At 47.2% G+C, this 21,990-nt stretch overlaps 1 protein-coding gene across 1 annotated transcript; it reads left to right on the top strand.

The window, feature by feature from the left end:
* Positions 1-14,929: 14,929 nt before the first annotated feature.
* On the top strand, positions 14,930-16,995 carry foxd3 (forkhead box D3). The gene has a single exon (XM_086161733.1). It carries the CDS (start codon positions 15,266-15,268, stop codon positions 16,538-16,540), a length of 1,275 nt encoding a protein of 424 aa, XP_086017859.1. The 5' UTR covers positions 14,930-15,265; the 3' UTR covers positions 16,541-16,995.
* Positions 16,996-21,990: the final 4,995 nt, after the last annotated feature.

The following is a 21,990-nucleotide window of genomic DNA, read 5'->3' as shown; positions in this document are numbered from 1 at the left end:
TTAGATGGTCGGTAAAATTGTTTTCCAACTTGGCATCGGGCCTTCTGAGCTTTTAAAAAGCCGTTTAAAAAAAACAAAGCCTCCGTCCACCACTTCGAAAAAATAAGGAAAGCCGTTTCTTTACGGATTGATCCAAATGAAACCGGAAGCCGTGTTGAGATGCTCAGACACGGGAGTAAGATAAGATAAGATAAGCTTTATTGATCCCCATCTGGGAAATTCTTTCGTCACCGCGGCGTAACAGTCATAATATCAATAAATATGAATATAAATATAAATAGAGACAATTTGAAGATAGTAAAAGACATCGACAAATAAATAGATAGCAGAAAGAACAACAACAACAAGGATAAGAATGGAGGGAAAAAAAACAGCGAGGATGAAAATAGACAACCAAAAAGACAAGGAGTGACAAGAAAAATAAGCAATGATAAGGATAAAATAGACAACGGATTTATACATTTTTAAATCTATTTTATTTTATTGATTTATTTTTGTCTTTTTTTTACAATTTTGTCACTTTAATTGTTTGTATTTTTCTTTTGAATCTTTATTTTGTGAATAAAGGTGCCTTGAATAAAATGTATTATTATTATTATTATTACGATTATTTTTGGTACCCTCACTGAAACAGTGTGTGTCATGAAAACACTGCAGCTGCTGTTTTCAAGGAAATGAAAACATACAGGTGAGAAAGAACTTCTGTAGCGTTCTGCGGTGCTCCTCGCAGTTCACGGCAGAAGGCGCTCTGATTGGACTTCCGTCCGGCTTGCAGATTCTTCAGCATCCTCCACCAACGAGTCCAGTTCAGTTTTCACGACGGAGCCGGCCTTCCTCATTTTGTATGTTAGCATGGGCTGTCCGGGGCACCACGGCGTAGAAGATGGCGATGGACACCACCGTGTGATCAAACACCTGCAACATGGCTCTGCAGACGTTGAAAGATCTGACTCTCCTGAGAAAGAACAGGCGGCTCTGACCTTTATTTTAGATGGCATGTTGTTCATTGTCCACACGGATGCCAGGGTACTCGTCCACAACGTCCACATATACGTCACCATATGATGCGTGGATGATTGAGTGAGCGGTTGCATGTCTCATTGGTATGTGTGAATGAATGATGTGACATGAATGATAGTGAATTATTGTATGTCTCAATGTATCATGTGAATGAGTTCAGTATATCTGTATGGCAAAACCATCTCAGTCATCACTTTGCCTCGGTCATACATGTCCTGCCCCATGTGACAAATTTTTCTTTTTCTTTGGGTTTTTCCCTTCAAGGGTCTCCACAGCAAATTCACGTTGTCCATTCTAGCCCGAATCTCTCTCTCACACCAACTAACTTCATATCCTCTCTCACGATGTCCGTAAATCTTCTCTTTGGTCTTCCTCTGGACCTCCTGCCTGGCAGCTGCACCTCAAACAACCTTCTACCCAGATCTTCTCCAAGTTTCATGACAGAGGAGCCTCCTGACCTCCAATTCCAGCATCCATCTACCAATATAGTCACTACCCCTCCTCTGCACATGACCCAACCATTTCAGTCTGACTTTATCTCCAGAACATCTAACATGTGCTGTCCCTCTGATGGACTCATTCCCACTCCTGTCCATCCTGTTCACCCCCAAAGAGAACCTCAACATCCGTCTCTCTGGCTCTGCCTCCTGTCTTTTGGTCCTTGTCACTGTTTGTAGTCCATACAGCATCTCTGGTCTCGCCACCATCTCCCCTGCCTTTCCTTTCATTCTGGCTGATGGTCTTCTATCATGTGAATAGATGGATGGATGGAGATGTGAATGTGGCCATGTGATCTCCTGCAGCCCTGCGACCCTGAGTGCAGGATAAGAATTTTAGAGAACGGATGAATGAAGCAAAGCCTCCAGAAGATCTGCATCCACGTATGTCAGATGGCAAATAAGTGGATTCTGTGTGAATTAATGACAAACAAACTCTGAGGCTTATCTTCTGGGGTCTGATGTTGCAAAGGGCAGAACACCAGCGACAAGTTGGACAAGTGGGAAGAAACGCATCACCTCCAGGGGTTAGGTCAGCTTTCCTCCATCTCCATCACGAGAGATCCTTCCGTGAAGACGTGGAGAGAACCTCCCGAGCGGATAAGCATGAACTCTGGTCTCCACCGTCCTGCTCTTTGGACCACACAGATGTTCCTCATAGGACTTATCAGCCGTCAACAGTCATGTGCGTCCAACGCGTTTGGATGGAGATGGAGCTGGTGGGCAATATTAACAACTTGCATGAAATTACTTCCAGGAAAGCCGGCGTGACTCGGCCGATGACAAAGACCGACACAAACACGGAGGGGGGGAGAAGAAAGGGCTCTTGGTGGAGAACCTCGGCTCCTCCACAGAACCTTCTGTGTATTGTCGTCAAGCGGAGGGTGGCCACATGGTGACATTTGTGACTCTATCGATGTCAACCTAATTTTACAGTGAAACCAGAACCCCCGTGTTATCCTCATGTGAGAGTTGAGTAAGAGGCCTAGAATACACTGGGGAGATGATACTACACACACACACACACACATACACACACACACTTGGGAGCGCATGCTGAAAAATAAGGAACATCCAAACCCAGATGCTTGCACGGCATAAAGGGATAGGTTTGACAGTTTTACGGAAGATGGCGAGCAGCCACATATTGTGTCCGAACACATGGGGACCAGACGGACCCCCCGAACCCGACCCCAGGCATTACGGGACAGATGCCAAACATTGACCAGTGCGAGGACATGTGCCCCAGCGGACCCCCGGGGGTGAACAGAACATTAGTGTTGACACAAGGTGCAAGGCGGTGGCGGCGGCGGACCTCCTCCAGCTGTGTTTGGGGCCCTGACAGCTCAAAACATCCTGTTATGAATAGCACGGCGGTGTGGCAACCAAATATTAAAACGCGATTCATGTGGCAGGTTTAATTTTGCTGGTTTTCGCTTCCGGTGTTCTTTCGTTCGGGTTAAGTAGGGAATGATGGCTTCAGCGGCCATTTTTGATCTTTATGAGAGGCATCTTCCCCTTCATCCTCCTCTTCATTCCTTCACCTTCAAACATCTGTAGAGAGGAGATTGTCCGTGGAGTTTCTCAGTCATCCAGGTCATGCGGAAATCTTCACTTCGCCAAGAGGTGAAGGGATGAGGGGTGAAACGTCTTCAAGTCAAGAAATTTGAAGATTTCCACAAGAATGCATGGAGATGGTATCACCAGCACCTTCTGTGCATCATCTTTCATTCATTCATTCATTACTCGCTGTCTCTACAGCTTACCCTGCAGTATTGGTCAAGAGGAGGGGGGCGGAGCCTATTCCCTTATCCCTTGTCTCCATATGTAGCCCTGTGATTGGGCCAGGGAGAATCCTCTCGCCCAATCACAGGGCTACATATGGAGACATGCAACCATTCACCCTCTCATTCGCATGTGTGGACAATTGATGTTTTCCAAAACATCTGGATCATTTAGCATCTCCATGAACATCCCATAAATGTTTGGACCGTGGGAGGAACCCCACGGAGAAAGCTTCCCAGTGGGGATCCAACCAGGAACCTTCTGGTGAGACAGAAGCTCTAACCGCTGCACCCTGGTGCACAAATTGGGGTTGCTCTTAATAAGATGAAATCCCTCATTCTGCCTCTCAGCGGCGTCTCAGCTGGATTCGCTCACAGAGGATCCAACTCACCGGGCGTGGAGGCAGAACCGACCCGTCCGATCAGAATCTCAGGAAGCAAAGTGAACATCGACGGCTCCCCGAGAGGAAGGTGTAAATCCGGGTACCATCATCATTTATTTTAGACCGAGAGTATTTCTTCACTGAGAGAGGACATCAGGAGAAGCTCCCTTGGCGCTCTCCTCAGTGGAAAATATTTTTTCATTTATTCACTGACTGAAAGCATCTTCAGGCTGAGCCATGATGGACAGATGCCTGGCCGCAGTCAGCGGCCAAGTATTGTTGTGCAGGTGTCCGTGCCTGCCCAGCTGTTTCTGTGTTACAGCCCATCTGCTGCATCCGCTTCCTTTTGAACTGTTTTCTGCAAAGGCGGTATGTGATCTCCATCACACGCCATGTCTTTAGCCCTGGAGGAAACCTGGAGGGACCAGGTTGGTCCTCATCCTCACAGCCAGAAGGTCCTCAGTGTTTGTATGGGAGGTCTTCATGTTCTCCTTGTGTCTCTGTGGGGTTCTTCAGGGTTCTTCGGGTTCCTCCCGCACTCCAAACACATGCTGGAGGCTCATTGAACCCCATCAGTGGAGCAGAGGCGGGTTCAGCCTGGACCAGCTGATCATAGGGACACATATAGAGACAATCTCATCCACAAGTCAATATAGGGTCCCCAGTGAACCTCCCACATGTGTTTGGACTGCGAGAGGAACCTTGAGAACCCTGAGGGACCCCACACACACACAGGGAGCCTCTACACAGGAAGACCTCCTGTGGGAATCCAACCAGGGGACTTCTGGCTGTGAGGTGGAAGTCCTGACCACTGCACCACCTTTCGATAATAAATTATTATAATTATTATTATTGTTGTTATCATTATTATTATTAGTATTATTATTAGTAGTAGTAGTAGTAGTAGTATTAGTTTTATTATTTTATTTTATTATTTCATCTTATCATTTTGTTTATTTTTTTTATTATCATGAGACCACTTTGCATGGAAGAAGTGCATTATTCCTGCACCGTTCAACCATCCTGGGCGCTCACACACACACACACGCACACATACATACACACACAGTTCAGACACGTGTTCCTTTCATAACATTCGCCATGCCGTTTACATGCTGCTATAAATGAGAATAAATATGTGAAGAGTTTAAAACGCTATCCTCGGGTTGAAAAGCAGTGTTTGCTCAGATTGTTGTCAGAAAACTGGATTGCAGTTTCGCCTGTGACGACTTCTACCTCAGTCCTGAGCGTCGGCATCTTTGAAAGCAGCACCGGCCACGTGTGAGAATAAGAATTAGAATAATAAATGACAAATAATTAGATTGTGCCTGAGTTATGCTTGGACTGCCGCTGCAGCTTATCACCAAATTCATGTCAGCTGACTTTGATTCGAGAGAAATACAATTTGAGATAACAGGAGGGGCCTTTGAAATAAATCGAGTGTTTACAGAGGGATTAATGTAATAAATTGAGAGGAATCTTGGTGAGTACACGGTCCAATGTAAACCACATTCCAGACGTCGGTGGCCTGATCCCTGGAAGTGCCTTCCTTCCTGATGTTCCTGATCGGTGTTTTCATTCGCACAGGGATTCTGGACCCCCGGTGCTGAGGAGGAGCGATGAAGAAGAACCGCGTCACGTGCTGTGACTCTGCCAGGTCTGCCGATGCTGTGGATGTTCAAACCTCAGGTCACTGAACGGTGCCAGTGAAGCCAGTGAAGGTAATCGAGGAGAGAAGTACCTGAGAAGTGGATTGTAATAATAATAATAATAATAATTATTATTATTATTATTATTATTATTATTATTGTTATCATTATTATTATTGTTGTTGTTGTTGTTATTGTTATCATTATTGCTGTTGTTGCTGTTGTTATCATTATTATCGTTTTTCTAATGATAATAGTAATAATAATGATAACAACAACAGCAATAATAATGATGATGATAATAATAATGATGATGATGATGATGATGATGATGATGATGATGATGATGATGAAAATAAATTAATAATAACAATAATAATAATAATAAATATAGTAACAATAATCATGTTGATGTTGCTAATGATAATTTTAATAATGATAATGATAATAATACCAACAATTACAATAATAATGATGTTGATAATGATAATAATGATAATAATAATAATGGTGATTATAATGATGATAATAATAATAATAATAATAATAATAATAATAATAATAATAATAATTATGATTATTATAATAATCATAATAATAATAATAATGACCTGACGTGCTGCCTGACATGTAATGGGGACAGGAGGCCACACACAGGAGGTGTCGCATTTGTCTGGAAATCAAACTTGAAGATACATTTTTCAGTTTTGGACGCCGGATTGCAAAACACTGAACGCTCACTGAACGTGACGGGTTCATGTGGACGCCATTTTGTCCAGACGCATCCCGATGTGGGATTTGGGTAACTAAGCAGCAATGGGGTTGGTCGACGCCTCAACCAGCTGAAATCTATGGTAAGATATCGATTCTCCAAAAGCATTGGAAACGGATGTTCTCCAGCAGAACAAGGTGGAGAACATATGTCGTGTGTCCGCCACCATATAGGTTGGTTTGCAAGCGAGCTCATTGCCTTTTTATGCTCCATTGGAAAAAAAAACAACCTGTTTGCACGGTTGATGAAAAAACATACTATAGTTTTGAGATGCCAGGGACAACAACCGGCGCGGCATGAATCGGTGACACGGTGGCGGCGATAAGCTGAACCGCGGCGGCGTGCGGATGCAGATAAGGCATAAAAAACGGCGACCTCCTCGCGCAGAACAGATGAATTCTCCACTGGACCGCCGGCCGGCCAGAATCTGATTTTGCTTCTTTATTATTCATTGTTAATTGTCCGCTGTAGATAGAGGCCTCTCTTAGTTCCCCCCCCGCTTTCTATTCAGTTGACATTCCTGATGGGGAAAATCCAGAATTCCTAATGGGGTGCAAAACATTACATACGCTGGGAGAAATTTTTTGGAACACATGCAGTCGGCGTCCGCCCCCCTCCATGTACCCCTGCAAGAATCCAAACCGACAACTCCGACGCTCGGGGAGCACAAAACAGCAATGACATATGCAGTAAAACTTGAAATATATGTAACTTCCTCAATATTATCCTTGACTGACTGGCTTTGTCTCAAATGTGTGTCCAAACCATGTACACAGACGGACGACCCGGCAAAGGAATTCCCGTCCCGGCTCAATGAAACGGCTCATGTAGGGCAAATTTAATATGTGATTCTGGCCGGACAATGGACGGGTTTGAGGAGATCCGCTATACCCCGGAGCCGGGCGATGAAGAAGAGCAACACGGAGGAGAATGGGGGCCTTTGTGGGCCCTCTGAAAGTTTGAAGGCCCCTCGCAGGATGCAGCAAAACCTGACCTGGGAGGACACGTCCCCCCGGGGGAAGTAAGAGTAATCATTACATAAGTGCGACAAATATTTAACAATGAAGCGATAGAGGGAGATTGATACGTTTGTCCCATATAAACTGCACCGACCACTCGTGGAAAAGGTTTTTTTCCTGAAAATATCCACACGACCCGCCGAGTCAGAAAGCCTAATTCTACATTTCAAATGACTCCATCAAACATTTTCCTTTCATTTTGCCAAGGAACGTATCCACCGTCGGCCTCCGAAGAACGGGGCGATTCTCCTTTGGCTCCCATCAAAACAACGCGGCGGATCAATCTGAACTATTCAGGGCGACTTTTGATATAACTCCCGTTACCCACAATGCACGGCCGGTCGTGTGGACCGGCGCTCATGTTCGGGGAGGAATAACCGCCAGATCCTCCGATTGCAGTTTAGCACATTAAGCCCTTTTGTAAACATTTGATAACATCCAAAGAAGGCGTAAGGCTTTCCCAAATGACATTAGCTTTGCTAACACGAGTCATCTGACAGGAATACCTCTAATTTCTAGTATAGATTGTTTTCATGCCGAATTCTAACATGATAATTGAATTTTCTGTTCTGAGCCACTTTCTCAAGTGCAGTCACATGGGCCGATTAGCTGGCCGGCTAATCCTCCACCCCGCGCCCCCCTCGGCTCTTGTGACATTAAAGAACTAACTGGCCCAAAAACTATTAACCGCAGCACTTTGATGATTTGGTAACATCTTTAAATGACACAATTGGCCGGATTCTCTGTGAGAATCCAGCCACGTGCTGGGGTCCCGTCCAGGCCGGATGTCGTCCTTTCAGCGTCACAAGAGGGACGTCGCGGGTCGGCGCTGCGGTCCGAACCAATCTGACGCCATTCATTTCGCATTTAACCTGGTTTGGTCGTCCCGCGAAAGGCGGCGGGGGTGCGCTCCATCAGCCTGCCAATCAGAACCCGTGAAAAATGGTCTTGAGAACATGCTCCCGGCCGTGGAATATCAGAATCACTGCCTGCATTCATGTGGCTGATTATTTTTGCTTTTCGACACTCCGCCGTCAAAGAACATCTCTGTGAGCGGGACCTTCCACAGCTGTGGACGACCGTCAGATGTTCCCCGCCGTCTCGGCAGGTTTCGACTCTCGGGCGGCCAGGTGTGGTCGAGCCGCTGAAAATAGCCGGGCCCGGCGTCCCGGCCACCCCGCGCACATCCCGCCGTCAGACAAACGGAACTGTATTTGCAGCTCGGCGGGAAGACAAGAGTGGGCTATGATGGCGGAGCCACATTAAGTCTAATGCATTCTGAGTCATAAATAGTCTCATAAGACAAGCGGCACGGGGACAACGGCCCGTCCACAAATGCACCGAGCAGATGGGGTTATTCATTTTTTTATTTTAGCACAAAACACTCTGGACATTGTGGACGCCCCGTCATATATTCCAAGCGGCCGTCCCGTTCCGTGCCTGCTCTGAGTCACCCGGCGCTGTGGCGTCCCGGCAACAAGCACCACCACCGACCAGTGCGCTTATGATGTGCACGGCCTCAAAAAATCCCCCCAAACTTTGATATGTGTGTGTGTGTGTGGGTGGGTGTTGCAGCAGAGGCCTCCAAGAGCCGCTCATTATTCCATGCGAGGGGGGACTTGTGATCTTTTTAATTATTCTGCTCTTCATTTCTACCCCACCATTCAAAACGCAACACGACAATTGATCGCCTCAAAGATCCATCTTTATAATCCCCCCTCTGAAGACCATAAATTATCCAACTTTGGGGCAGGGTGGACGAGCCGTGCGTGCGCAGCCGCGGCTGAATGCCGCTGCTCTTTCTCTTTTTTTCCAAGGGAGGGGAAAAAAGTACACTTGTTATCTTGTGAACCCTCAAACATGGAAGACAGGAATCTCCTGAATGTCAGCGGCAGGGACGGAATTAACAAGAGATCTTTTTATTGTCACAGAGGGTCATTAGGCTGCCGATCGGGGTAATTATGGAAATGATCTCGCCAGCTCTCCGGAATGTTTTCCCGCTTCCATAAGGACTCCAAAGTGTTCAATCAGCCTCTCTCGTGGGAAAGTTCAGCCATAACTGCAAGTGTACCAGCAAAATCAAATTAAGCAAAGACATTTCATTAGTATTTATGGCCCCGAGGCATTTGTGAGAGTGTGGAGCGGAGGAGTGATGCGGGACGGTGCAGAGGGGGGGAGAATTATGGCCTAATGACAAAGGCCATACCTAGAAGACATACACAGGCAGGATGGATAGCAGCCATTGATTGCATCTGTGAAGAGAACTCTCGGGGGGGGTTCAAATATTAATGCTTGTGCACCCGACTTTGGACTTCCAGAGTAGGTGTGTGTGTGTATGTGTGTGTGTGTGTGTGTCTGTGTGTGTGTGTGTGTGTGTGAGGGGTCGACCCCTGCAGGAGGTAAACAACCTCACACACAGACACACACACGTCAACTCCGAAAGATGATCGGAAAATAGAAGAAGTGACCGCGGATGTGTGACACCATGTGTGTGTGTTGTTTTTTTTTGTTCCTCTTAGTCTTTGTGCAATGGGTGCACACCACCACCACCGCCGCCGCCGCCGCCGCCACCGCCGCCTGCCAGAGCGAGAGGATGTAATGAAGTCGGGGAGCCCTGCGCGGTAAATCGTAACACCTGATTTGAATCAGCGGGTCTATTCAGTCCACTTAACCTCCCAGTAATTGACAATTTAAAGGTGCAATCCTTAATTTCGGGAGACAGCAGAACCACTTTGATTAGCTTGTGAGGGTGTGTGTGTGTGGGTGTCTGTGTGTGTGTGTGTGCGCACCCCGCAACCGCCAGCAGCCATAACAGGCAAGGATACACACACATATTTATATATATAATATGTTTCTATATAGATATAAATATATACATGTTGAGGTGTGTGTGTGTGCACGCGCATGTGTGTGCGCAGGCACCCCCCAACCCCCAGCAGCCATTGGAGGCAGGGACTCTTCTTTATGCATACACACATACACACACACACACACACACACACATACACACACACACACACACACACACACATACGTATATATAAGTGTGTATATATATATACAGAGAGAGAGAGAGAGAGAGAGAGAAAGAGAGAGCTGTGTGTGTGTGTGTGTGAGCATGTGTGTGTGTGTGTGTGTGTGTGTGTGTGTGTGTGTGTGTGTGTGTGTGCGCACATCCTCCAACCCCCAGCAGCCGTAACAGGTAAGGACGCTTCTTTATACACACTTTATACACACACAAGTGTATATATCTACATAGATATAGAAATAGACATATACATGTTGAGGCGTGTGTGTGTGTGTGTGTGTGTGTGTGTGTGTGTGTGTGTGTGTGTGTGTGTGTGTGTGTGTGTGTGTGCTCACCCCAGCAGCCATGACAAGCAAGGAGTCTTCTTTATACAAACACACACACTCATAGACAGACAGACAGACAGACAGACAGACAGACAGACAGATAGATAGATAGACAGATAGATAGATAGATAGATAGATAGATAGATAGATAGATAGATAGATAGATAGATAGATAGATAGATAGATAGATAGATAGATAGATATTTTATTTTAGATTGATATATGTGTGTACTGTTATGGCAGCCTGGGCAGCTATGCACACACACACACACACACACACACACACACACACACACACACACACATTCATATTAGATATATTTATATGTGTGTGAATACAGCAAATCAGGCCTGAAGTCGGGGTTGGTCAGTGTGTGTCGATGTGGGTCAGTATGTGTGGGTGTGTGTCGGTGTGGGTCTGTGTGTGTGGGTGTGTGTTGGTGTGGGTCGTGGCGATTCTCCCCAGTAGCTCCCCAAACATCTGGTCTGCAGGTCTGGTGGAGCAGGAGGAGCAGGAGAAGAAGCAGTCAGAGGCCTCCTTGAATTGCTAATGGCGTGTGAGCGGAGGTGAAGCGTCTCTGAAGGATGAGGTGAGAGGGCCATCACTCTGGGAGGAGCAGGAGGAGGGGATTCACAGTGCGTGTGCGCGTGCATTCGTGTATGTGTGTGGGTGGGGGGGATGGCTTTAGGGAACTCCCGTGGATGTGGGTGCAGGATGGTACCTGACATTGAGACATGCGCAGTGGGTGGGAGGGGGGACTTCACACTTTGTAAACTTCCGGTTTAGATTCGTGGTAGAATATTGCGGGATGCGGGTGATGGAGGTGCGGGCTGAAGCCCGCGGCTGCCGATCTGAATGACAAAAACCCGGGGAACGACATGGCACCTACTTAAAAAGTGAGCATTTGCATGGAGATCCGGGTGGAGGTGTCACTTCCACACCGTGGAGGAGGTGCGGATGATCGCCGGAGAAAAGACGCACGGATTTGACGTTTTCGAAGTAATATGATCAATAAATACAAAAATATGAATGAATATCCGAAGCCATCGATCCACGTGATCTTCATCCCATCGGAAAGACAGAAACACGCACTATCTGTTTATTTATGTTTATTATTTTTTTTAAATAAAAATGATATTCAAACGAAACATCCCGGCGGCGCAGGCCGTCTTCTCGCCTGCCGTTCACGCAAGGTTTTCCGTGTGTATCTCACCAGTCTCCTGTCGCAAACCGGATATTATTTTTTAAATTTTATTTCAATTTATTTCTATGATTTAAATTCATGGGAATCACCCTATTTTTATTTTAAAATGGTCTTAGGAGTGGAGGTGGAGGAGGAGGAGAGGAGACAAGTCTGATTAATTGATTGATTGACTGACATCTGTTGAAACGAATCCAACCACATAAAATATTATTTCCATCATGTATAAATATTTTTTTTATTTATACATGGATTCAGACATGAGTTGCGTCACCCTGCGCCATGAAGTGTGTGTGTGTGTGTGTGTGTGTGTGTGTGTGTGTGTGTGTGTGTGTGTGTGTGTGTGTGTGTGTGTGTGTGTGTGAGAGAGAGAGTGAGTGAGTGAGTGATGAGCTCCGTCGTATTAGATGGAGGAGAGAAAACACCAGGTATCCGCTGCTTCTAAGTCAAACCACTAAAGATCCAGGTCAGACGAAATCATAATTTGATATCAAAAATTTCTATCCGAATTGTTGGTGTTTGTTTTAATAAATAAACGAAGTAAATTTATTCACAATTATTAATATGATGTTTTTTTAATTACAATATTCTACGATTTGCTGCCCCCACCTGATCACCTGGCCCCGCCATCATCCGGAGACAAGACAAAATCATTTGCTTAAATGTTATTTTTCGAGCTTTTTGTTATTATTAATATCAATTTTACATAAAAAATATAAAATTCAAATCATAATATATATTATTATGACTGTTATCATTTGGACTGGATTTCTACGTCACACAGATGTGGAGATGCCCGGATGCCCTCCCGAGACGGTGCGTTGAAGCACGTGCAAGAGGACGTGTGCGGGTCTCGAAAGTCACGCAGGGCCAGGATACTTTTAAATAGTTCTAGCCCTCCTTCCGTTTATCGAAAAAAAAAAAATCTTCCTTGGATCGGTTTAACCTACGGCCATACCGTGACTCAACTTCCGGTTCATTTCCGGGTTATGAACCTGCGCGGGGAGGGACAACCGGATGTGACGAATGATCGGGAGCTCATCTGAAATCAAACGTGGTCTGCCTTTTGTGTGTATATATATGTATATTTTTGTGTTTCCCCCGGCTAAACAGATTTGTTGTGTGTGTATATAGATTTGTTTAAAAAAGGAGACGTGCTTTGGAAAGGTGGGCTCTGCAGATGACCCTTGACCTCTGAACTTTTGACCCTGCGACACACAGGTAGCATCCCACCCACCCACCCACACACACACACACACACACACACACACACTCTTATTTCCCCGAAAGCAGCGGAGCGTTGCGTTGTTAAGATGACAGTTATCAGTCGGGTGACCTTGCAGGTAGTTTTTGGATCACATGGTTCCCCCTCCCCATCACCTGCACCTGCAACCCCCCCACCCCCACCCCACGCCCAGGCCGCGCCGACCGAGTTGGCTTATTATCCTAAAAGGTTTTGTCGCGCTAAGCCGTGCGTGAGTGCTTAAAACGCACATTTCATTAACAAACCGCGGAGGTATAAAAGCGGATTTATGAGGCTTCAAAAAAGATCACACGAAGGACGGCGGGTTTGCACCCCCCCCCCCCACACACACACACACCTCCATCACACACACAGGTTAGATCAGCAGTTACACCGCCTTTCACACTACACTGCAACTCTGAGGTGTGTGTGTGTGTGTGTGTGTGTGTGTGTGTGTGTGTGTGTGTGTGTGTGTGTGTGTGTGTGTGTGTGCTGTTTTTAAAGAAAAACCTGCACCTGCCAAATTGTGATTCTCGTAGAGAAACAATGAGGGGGAAACGACGAGGCGTGGTTGCGAAAAAGGGGGAATTTCGATTGGAGTTTTTGGTATCAAGGTGGGGGGGAAGAGGATCATCTCCAATAAAACATCACCCACGGGAAAACAGGTGGAGGGAAAGACGCGCGTAAAATCACGCGTTTTCACGCGGCACCGGAGGGATTTAACCCGCACCTTCTCGACCTCCTCCTCCTCTGCGGGCCTCCTCTTCTCCTCTCCTCCTCTTCCTCTCTGCGATGGAAGGGGTCGTTCATCCCCTCCCACGGATCCCAAAATAGATAAATATAAATACAACATAATTAAAACTGTCATTTAATAAAAAGGAATAAAACGATCATTTCGGTCGAATCGCGTTAATTAATCTCATTAAGGACGAGCGATTTAAAACCAAGCGAGATTTATGAGAAATAAAATCTCGGTAGATTTAATTCAACAACAGATCATTTTTATCTATTTATTTTATTTTTTTTATTTGTCATTTATCGATCTTTTTTGAGGGGTTGGAAAAGCGCGCGGCAAATCGACTGATAATCGATATTAGAAATCGATCTACTAAAAGGATTCCGATGTGGGAAAAAATTGTTTTATTTAAATTTAAGTAACGATAATAATAATGAATATATGGTGTTTTTTAATTTTATTCTATAGAACACAGCGCGGTCCCGCCGTGCGTCTCCGTGGGTCTGAATCTGCGCATTCAACCTGCGCTGTCACACGTAAGAAATTACAAGAGTTATGCTAATAATAATAATAATAATAATGGTTATAATAATAATGATGATGATAATAATAACAATAATAGGCGGACGCGGTGATGGTGGTGTTCCGCCCGCGGGGTCTCCGTCTCGACCACCGCCGTCGCCGGCGCGTCCTCCCTCGGCACGGAGCTCCTTTTACGCATCGGAGGAGCGGCGCGGGAACGAAACATGCAAACGGAATAAAATAAAAATGCAAAATGAAATCTCATGAAAAAAAAATACAAATCAGATATAAATCAAAGGCGACTTCCGGTGCCAACTTAGCTGCCGTCGTGTCCGATCCCGCCGCCTCCGGCCACGCATCGCTCCCGCAAACCTCCTCCTCGTTTCCCGCGGGCCGAGCAAAACGCGCATCGGATCTTTCAATCACTCGGCAATTTTCCCTCCTCCTCCCTCTTCTTTTCCTCCTCCTCCTCCTCCTCTTCCTCCTGCCGTTCAACGGCGTATGACGGACGGACGCGGGGCCGTGCGGGAAGCCGCCCCGCCGGTGTCCCATTGTTGACAAATTCATGAAACAACTCGAGTTTGCATGGTTTAACAGCGAGGGAGGAGGGGAAGGAGGGAAGAAGGGAGGAGGAAGAGGAGGAGGTGAAGAAGAGGGGGGCGTCTGTCGTCACGGAACCACGTGTCCCCGCCGGTAGTATATCTTATAGTGGGGAAAGTCATCTATCAGAGTGTCCGGTCCACGCACGCGTCTCCCCGGTCCGGTTCTCCTGCAGGACGGCGCGCCTACGGAACCCCCTCCCGGCCCGAAACGCCCCCCGAGCCGCGCCGCTCACCGGGGCCTCCGCGCTGCACCGGGAGGACCCACGCACACACGCGCACACGCACTTTGGAAGAAGTGTAAGTTTCCCCTGTGCGTGGAGGAGGAGTAGGAGGTGAGGACGAAGAGGAGGAGGAAGGAGAGGAGGAGGGGGGGAAAGGGGAGGGGAGGCGAGCGCCAAGTTTGTCGCGCCGCGTGGGTGACCGATCGCCCGCGTCACGCCGGTTCGGGACTCCGGTAGACGAACCGGGGCGGCCGCCGGGAGATGACCCTGTCCGGGGGTAGCGACATGTCCGGCCACGGCGCGCTCACGGCGGAGGACGTGGACATCGACGTGGTGGGAGAGGGAGACGACGACTGCGTGGAGCGGCGGCTGGACGCGGCGGGCTGCGGGAGCCCGGCGGGGGGCGTCCTGCGGGGCCTGCGTGGCGGCGGCGGCGGCCAGGAGGACCACATCGAGGTGGGGAAGGAGGTGGAGGAGGAGGAGGAGGAAGAAGAGGACGAGGAGGAGGAGGATGCGCTGGGGAGCCCGGGCTGTGAGAGCGCCGGGGAGGGCGACGCCGGAGCCGGCAAGGGGGACGGGCTGGACCCGGGTGCGGCGCCCGGCGGCGGCGGCGGCGGCGGCGGCGGCGGCGGCGGGGCGCAGAAGCCCAAAAGCAGCCTGGTGAAGCCGCCGTACTCCTACATCGCCCTGATCACCATGGCCATCCTGCAAAGCCCGCAGAAGAAGCTCACCCTTAGCGGCATCTGCGAGTTCATCAGCAACCGCTTCCCGTACTACCGGGAGAAGTTCCCCGCCTGGCAGAACTCCATCCGCCACAACCTGTCCCTCAACGACTGCTTCGTGAAGATCCCGCGGGAGCCCGGCAACCCCGGCAAGGGCAACTACTGGACCCTGGACCCTGCGTCCGAGGACATGTTCGACAACGGCAGCTTCCTGCGGCGCCGGAAGCGCTTCAAACGCGTGCAGCCGGACGTGCTGCGGGACCAGACGGCGCTCATGATGCAGAGCTTCGGCGCCTACGGCCTGGGGGGGCCCTACGGCCGCCACTACGGCCTGCACCCGGCGGCCTACTCGCACCCGGCGGCCCTGCAGTACCCCTACATCCCGCCGGTGGGGCCGGTGCTGCCGCCGGGCGTCCCGCTGCTGCCCTCCGCGGAGCTCAACCGGAAGGCGTTCAACCAGCAGCTGGGGCCCGGCCTGCAGCTGCAGCTCGGCGGCCTCAGCGCCGCGTCCGTCATCAAGTCGGAGCCTTCCGGCCGGCCGTCCTTCAGCATCGAGAACATCATCGGCGTGTCCGGCGCGTCATCGCCGGCGCCGGCGTCTGCCGCTGCGGCCGCAGCCGCCGCCGCGGCCGCTCAGCAGGCCTTCCTACGGCCGCCGGTGTCCGTGCAGTCGGCCGCGTTGCTCGGCGGCTCGCTGTCCCTGAGCCGGACGCCCATCCTCGGCGTGCCGTCCGGCATCCTCTCAGGACACGTCCTGCCTACGGCGGCGGCGGCGGCAGCGGCCGCCGCGGCGTCCAAGTGGCCGTCACAGTGAGCGCAAGGACACAAAGTGACTCTTATTTTTTTATGGACATTGCCGGCTGTGTGTGTGTGTGTGTGTGTGTGCGTGTGTGCGTGTGTGCGTGTGTGTGCGTGTGTGCGTGTGTGTGTGTGTGTGTGTGCAGCCCCTGGACACTGAGCACAAATTACAGGTAATGTTTGTAAATATTTGTACAAAAAAAGGATTTTACCTGTCTGTGATTTTTAGTTTCATTTTATTTTTATTTTTTACCGGAAGCTAAAAAAGGACACGTTTTGCTTCCCCCTCTTTTCACACACACACACACACACACACACTCTTTCTCTCTCTGTCTCTCTCTCTCTCACACACACACACATACACTCAAAGCTCTGAAAAGTGTTTATAATGAAAAAAATCAGATATATGTCATTCTGTGTAGCTCTATCGTGTTGTAAACAGACTTTTATTTGTAAATAAACCCCGAGGAAGAATCCGCATCCCTTCTGTCTTATCTCCTTACAGCCGCGAGATGATGCACATTTTTGTCTTAATTCCACCTGTTAAAAGGAGTGATTTTTATTTTCCTCTCACCTTGGAGAGATGATGCGCTCCGATCTCATTACATTGTAATTACGACGATACAAGCGCGGATACTTTTAAAATAATTACAATGGAATAATTGTGTTATGAATGTTTATCCGTTCAGCCGTCAAAGACAATCCGCTCGTTAATTTATATTTATACATTCAAATCGGGAAATCTGGAAAGGGAATAAATTTGTAATAACCGTTGATTCCTCTGTTGTCAGGATAAAAAATATTTTGGGGGTTGTTTTTTTCTTTTTCAATTGCGCTGAAAATAAAAATCGAGTTAAATTGAAAATAAATAATCTTATTTTAAACTGCGAACTTGCTCATTTTCAATTGAGATGTCTTAACCGTGTTCCTATATATATAAACATGTACATATCACACATAAAATCGCAAGAAACGTTCAGAGCTGCAACGTTTTAAAATCATACTCATTTTAATTTCGATATATTTTTCCACAATAATCCTGGGGGATGGGGGGGGGGTAGGACGCTTCCCGCCCGCGGCCTGACTCCTGCCACCGAGCTGCGCGCTCCCGCGCCTCCGCGCCCCCGCGCCTCCATAAAGGTAACAGTTTCGCAGTTGTGTCTGGCTAATCACTTTTACACAAACAGCAAATGGTGGTGGCGCGGTGTGTGTAGTTAGAGTAGGGTGTGTGTGTGTGTGTGTGTGTGTGTGTGTGTGTGTGTGTGTGTCGGGGGTCTGCAGGCTCTATATTTATCTGATCCCCATGGGAAAGAGAGAGGAGCCTCGACTGAAGGCGCTGATGATGCAAACAGATTCGCCTCAATGTCACCGCGTCTCTTATCGTTATTACGCTGTTATTACACGATTATTTCACTATGAATGCCGTTATTACGATGGTTATTATTGGAGGCGCGGCCTCTTTCTTATTTCGTCTTATGCGATGAGAAAAAAAAATTACAGTCTCTTGTATTTTATTTTTGTTATTGTCGCCGGGCAAATTCTTTTCTTTTAATTAATACCCTATAATTAAATCATTAATATTTCCATGCAGGTGTTTTTTTAAATGCACGAATCGATTAATGTTTTATTGTAGGTCGTTTTAATTTTCTCAGTTATCGTGTTGACTACCAGCTGCCAGGAGGTGCGAGGCGTGTGTGTGTGTGTGTGTGTGTGTGTGTGTGTGTGTGTGTGTGTGTGTGTGTGTGTGTGTGTGTGTGTGTGTGTGTGTGTGTGTGTGTGTGTGTGGCCACTAGGGGACGTCAGCCCTCTGACACTTCTTCTCATTTGAGGGTGAAAAATCAACATTTAGGTGAAAACATGAGCGTCCGTGATTTGTTCTTTACATAATAAAACGGCTGGTATTTAAGAACCTGCCAGTTTAGGTTAAAAAAAAATGAATATGAATAAAATGATGACATTATCGATTTATTATATTATATTCCATCGTTGTGAGAAATTAGAAATTTAATTAGTTAAAAAGTACATTACTAACATTTATTAAGAAAATACATAAAAATTCACAATTTTTTCCTCAAAATCAGATACCAGGTGAATTAAATATTCTTATTTTATTTTCCCCATCGGTTCGTTCCCGCTTGGCATGTGGCATCAGGGAGGGGGTCCAGCTGATGGAAGGGGGGGACCCGGGTCCAGGGGTGTTTTCTTCTCAACGCTACACCACACACACACACACGCGCGCGCGCGCGCGCACACACACACACGCGCACACACACGCACACACACACACACACACACACACACACACACACACACACACACTCCGCTGGCAGACTATTTTCAGTGAGAGAGCAAACAATCCCACTGCCTCTCTGCAGGCCGGGCAGACACTCAGCTACCCCGTGCAGCCCTGCAGCCAATATGCACACACACACACACAAACACACACACACACACACATAAATAAATATGTGTTAAAAATTATTTAGATAATTACATAAAATTTAAATCATTTAAAAGCAGAGAAAAATAAAAATAGCAGTAAAATAACACTATTTCAGCAGTGAATAACAATTAAATCTGGATTATTTTGACCCGCATTTTCTTTTCTCAGATGCAAAAACCATCAATGGACTACAAAATGAGCAATGATATGAACTACAAATACCAAACATCCACGTCTATTTTCTGAATGGGTCAAGCCGGGGTGTGCAGAGGTCACAGAGTCCAAACGCATACATTCTTTGATGTGGTCGTTCGAGGAGGCGCTGATGTGAATAATGGGGTTAATCATGTGTGTGTGTGTGTGTGTGTGTGTGTGTGTGTGTGTGTAGAGGGGGGGAATCAGGGTTCACGACTGAAGCTGAGGTTCGACAGCTCCGCTTTCATGATTCGCTTTTGAAATGATGGAGTTACATAGCGTGTAGCCGCCCCTCCTCGGACCCACCCGCCGTCCAACCGGGATCGCAAGAGCTCAAAGTCAGATGGCGAGCAGGGAATGCAGGTTGCCGTGGGAGCCACAAAACGGGCGTTGAACCAGGCCTTGAGATCTGATGAGAAGGGAGCGCGGCAAACTGTGACACTGGGAGGAGCTGAGGGGTGGGAGGGGCAAAGGAACTGCAGGTGCAAGTCCTCTGAAGACCAGCAGGGACTTCAAGGTTCAACATTTTTTCACTCTCTGTGAACACCTTCTGAAGGAATACAATCAAATCTGACATCTGAATGCTCTCGTGTCAGACATCTCTTCTCCACTTCCTGGGAGGGTCATTGCGGCGGTGCAGCGGTTAGCTCCTCCGCCTCGCAGCCAGAAGCTCCCAGGTTGGATTCCTTGTCTGCGTGGGGTTCTTCAGGGGTTCCTCAGGGTGCTCCAGATTCCTCCCACAGTCCAAACACATCCAGGAGGTTCACTGGAGACCCTGTATTGCTCAACTGTGTAAATTAAAGAAATCACAAAAATATCTTTTTGCACTAGCACCACTCTCATTTATACAACATTTGTATTATAAATGTATTATAATTTGTATTATAATTATAGATTTTTCAAGACACCTAATTTATTCCCGTTTCATGTTCACTATTATTTCTGTGTCCGCTGTTTTGTTTGTAAATTCTTTTTTTTGTGCCTGTCACATCTTCTATTATTACTATTTGCGTACTTTATCACCTTTAATGCTGCAGTGACATTCGAATTTCTCCATTGTGGGATTCATGAAGTCTATCTAATCTGATGAGAGGCTGAATGGTTGGATGTCTCGATATGCGTCCCTGGGATTGAGTGAACCCCGCCTCTCGGCCAATGACAGCTGGAACTGCAGATAATGGATGTATATAATGAATGAATGAATGGATTAATTTAATATTTTAATATTCTGTTATTCACATCTATAATCTATCTTCTCACCTTCATGTCAGCGGATGTCGTCCCGACTGTCGCCACTAGGGGCGCTAGTGAGCACCTTGAAGCAATGCAAACAGCACCTTTGTGGATGACGTTGGAGATACAGGAGACTGACAGGAGGAGATCACTGTCAGCTATTTATCTATCTATCTATTGTGATTTTGTAATCCTTTATGCTCTTTCAGGCTTTTATTCCACATTAATGAAGGCGTCAACAGGAACTGTAAGCAACGGATGATCAAAATATTGTTTTCAACAGTTTTTTTTTTTTTTTGTCTAAATTATGTTGATACAGATTGTATTATAAATTAGTCATATTTTAATCACGCAGTCGCCTTTGCTCTTTGCAGTGACCGCGTCTAAAGCGTGACATCTGCGTCTTAAGATCAATGAAGTCCTCATAAGGCCCGCATTGTCCGAGCGGGAAAGATGCATCTCGAATAAAGACCCTATTGTGTGTTTAGCAACTTTCAAGTTATGCTTTTTCAGAGCTCGAACAATGTTTGCTAAAGTGACCGTATATCTTTTATGCTGCACTTTTTGACAGTAAATACACTTATTAGCAGTAAAATAAGCTGGGTAAATAATGACAGAGTAATCAGCACCTTATTAGGCCTTGAGAGGGACAAGAAGACGCCACATTGACTGAGAAAAGCGACAGATCAGCAAGAAATAAGATCAATTTGGACCGGGAGGCTCGCCATGGCGTTGCAGGCGAGGCCCGGGCTTCCATCATAACTAGGTCATCCTCCAGCAAGAGCTGCAGCCTTCTGCTGGGCGCAACGGCGCAGACAGTAAATGTAGGTACAGCAGTTACTGAATATTTAAAAAGGCGTAGAGATGAAGCAATAAATGACAAAGTAAAGCTGGCGTGGCCGGGCATTAATAACTAATGGCCGCCAGTGAGTTATAGGCTGCTCCTGTTGTAATGAAAGTGTCATTGCAAATCAGCAGTTGTCCAAGGTTATTATTATTTATGCATAATTGATGCCGGAAACCACAAGGAACACGTCTTGGCCAACAAATCCCGGCACCTTGGGAACAAAGACGTCGGTGTCAACAGAAGGAAAGGTCACGGGGGAGCGGATGGCCCCGGGCTGAGATTTACATTGCGAGGGGAGGATGGCGGCGGGCGGAGGGTCATAACCGCACATCTGTATACAGAAGGTTACGGCAAACGTCTTGTCGACCGCTGCTGGTGACACCGTGAGGCTCGGTGTAGGTCACTGAAACCCAGGCAGGAAACAGGTGACCGTTTAAGCGAAAAAGGAATAACGACAGTCATGATGAAGCCTAATTCACCTTGTACTGAAAAAAAAGCAACGTTTCAAGAGAGAACTTGCACAGAGATGTGATAAGTTTTTGTGGGCTGCAGATGTTTGAAGATGGTTTGGGCTGATTTGTCCCAATGTGATAAAACCAAGGCCTTCAAAAATAGATCCTATTTGCTTGGAGTGATGAGGAAATCAGGGCGGTTCCACTTCGGCCACCAGTAATTGATTTGGAAAATTCCCTTTCTTTCTCATATAATTAACCATGTTATTGCCATGTATAAGTCATAAAATTAAGGT

The sequence above is a fragment of the Fistularia commersonii genome, chromosome 16, assembly GCF_037954325.1.
Source record: "Fistularia commersonii isolate RoL2024-O1a breed Wild chromosome 16, RoL_Fcom_v1.0, whole genome shotgun sequence".
Lineage (NCBI taxonomy): Eukaryota > Metazoa > Chordata > Actinopteri > Syngnathiformes > Fistulariidae > Fistularia > Fistularia commersonii.
Note: the sequence above shows the minus strand (reverse complement) of the source record. Positions and strands in the feature narration are given on the sequence as shown.

Coding starts and splice junctions, on each gene's coding strand:
- foxd3 (XM_086161733.1), top strand. CDS start 15,266: ATGACCCTGTCCGGGGGTAGCGACATGTCCGGCCACGGCGCGCTCACG.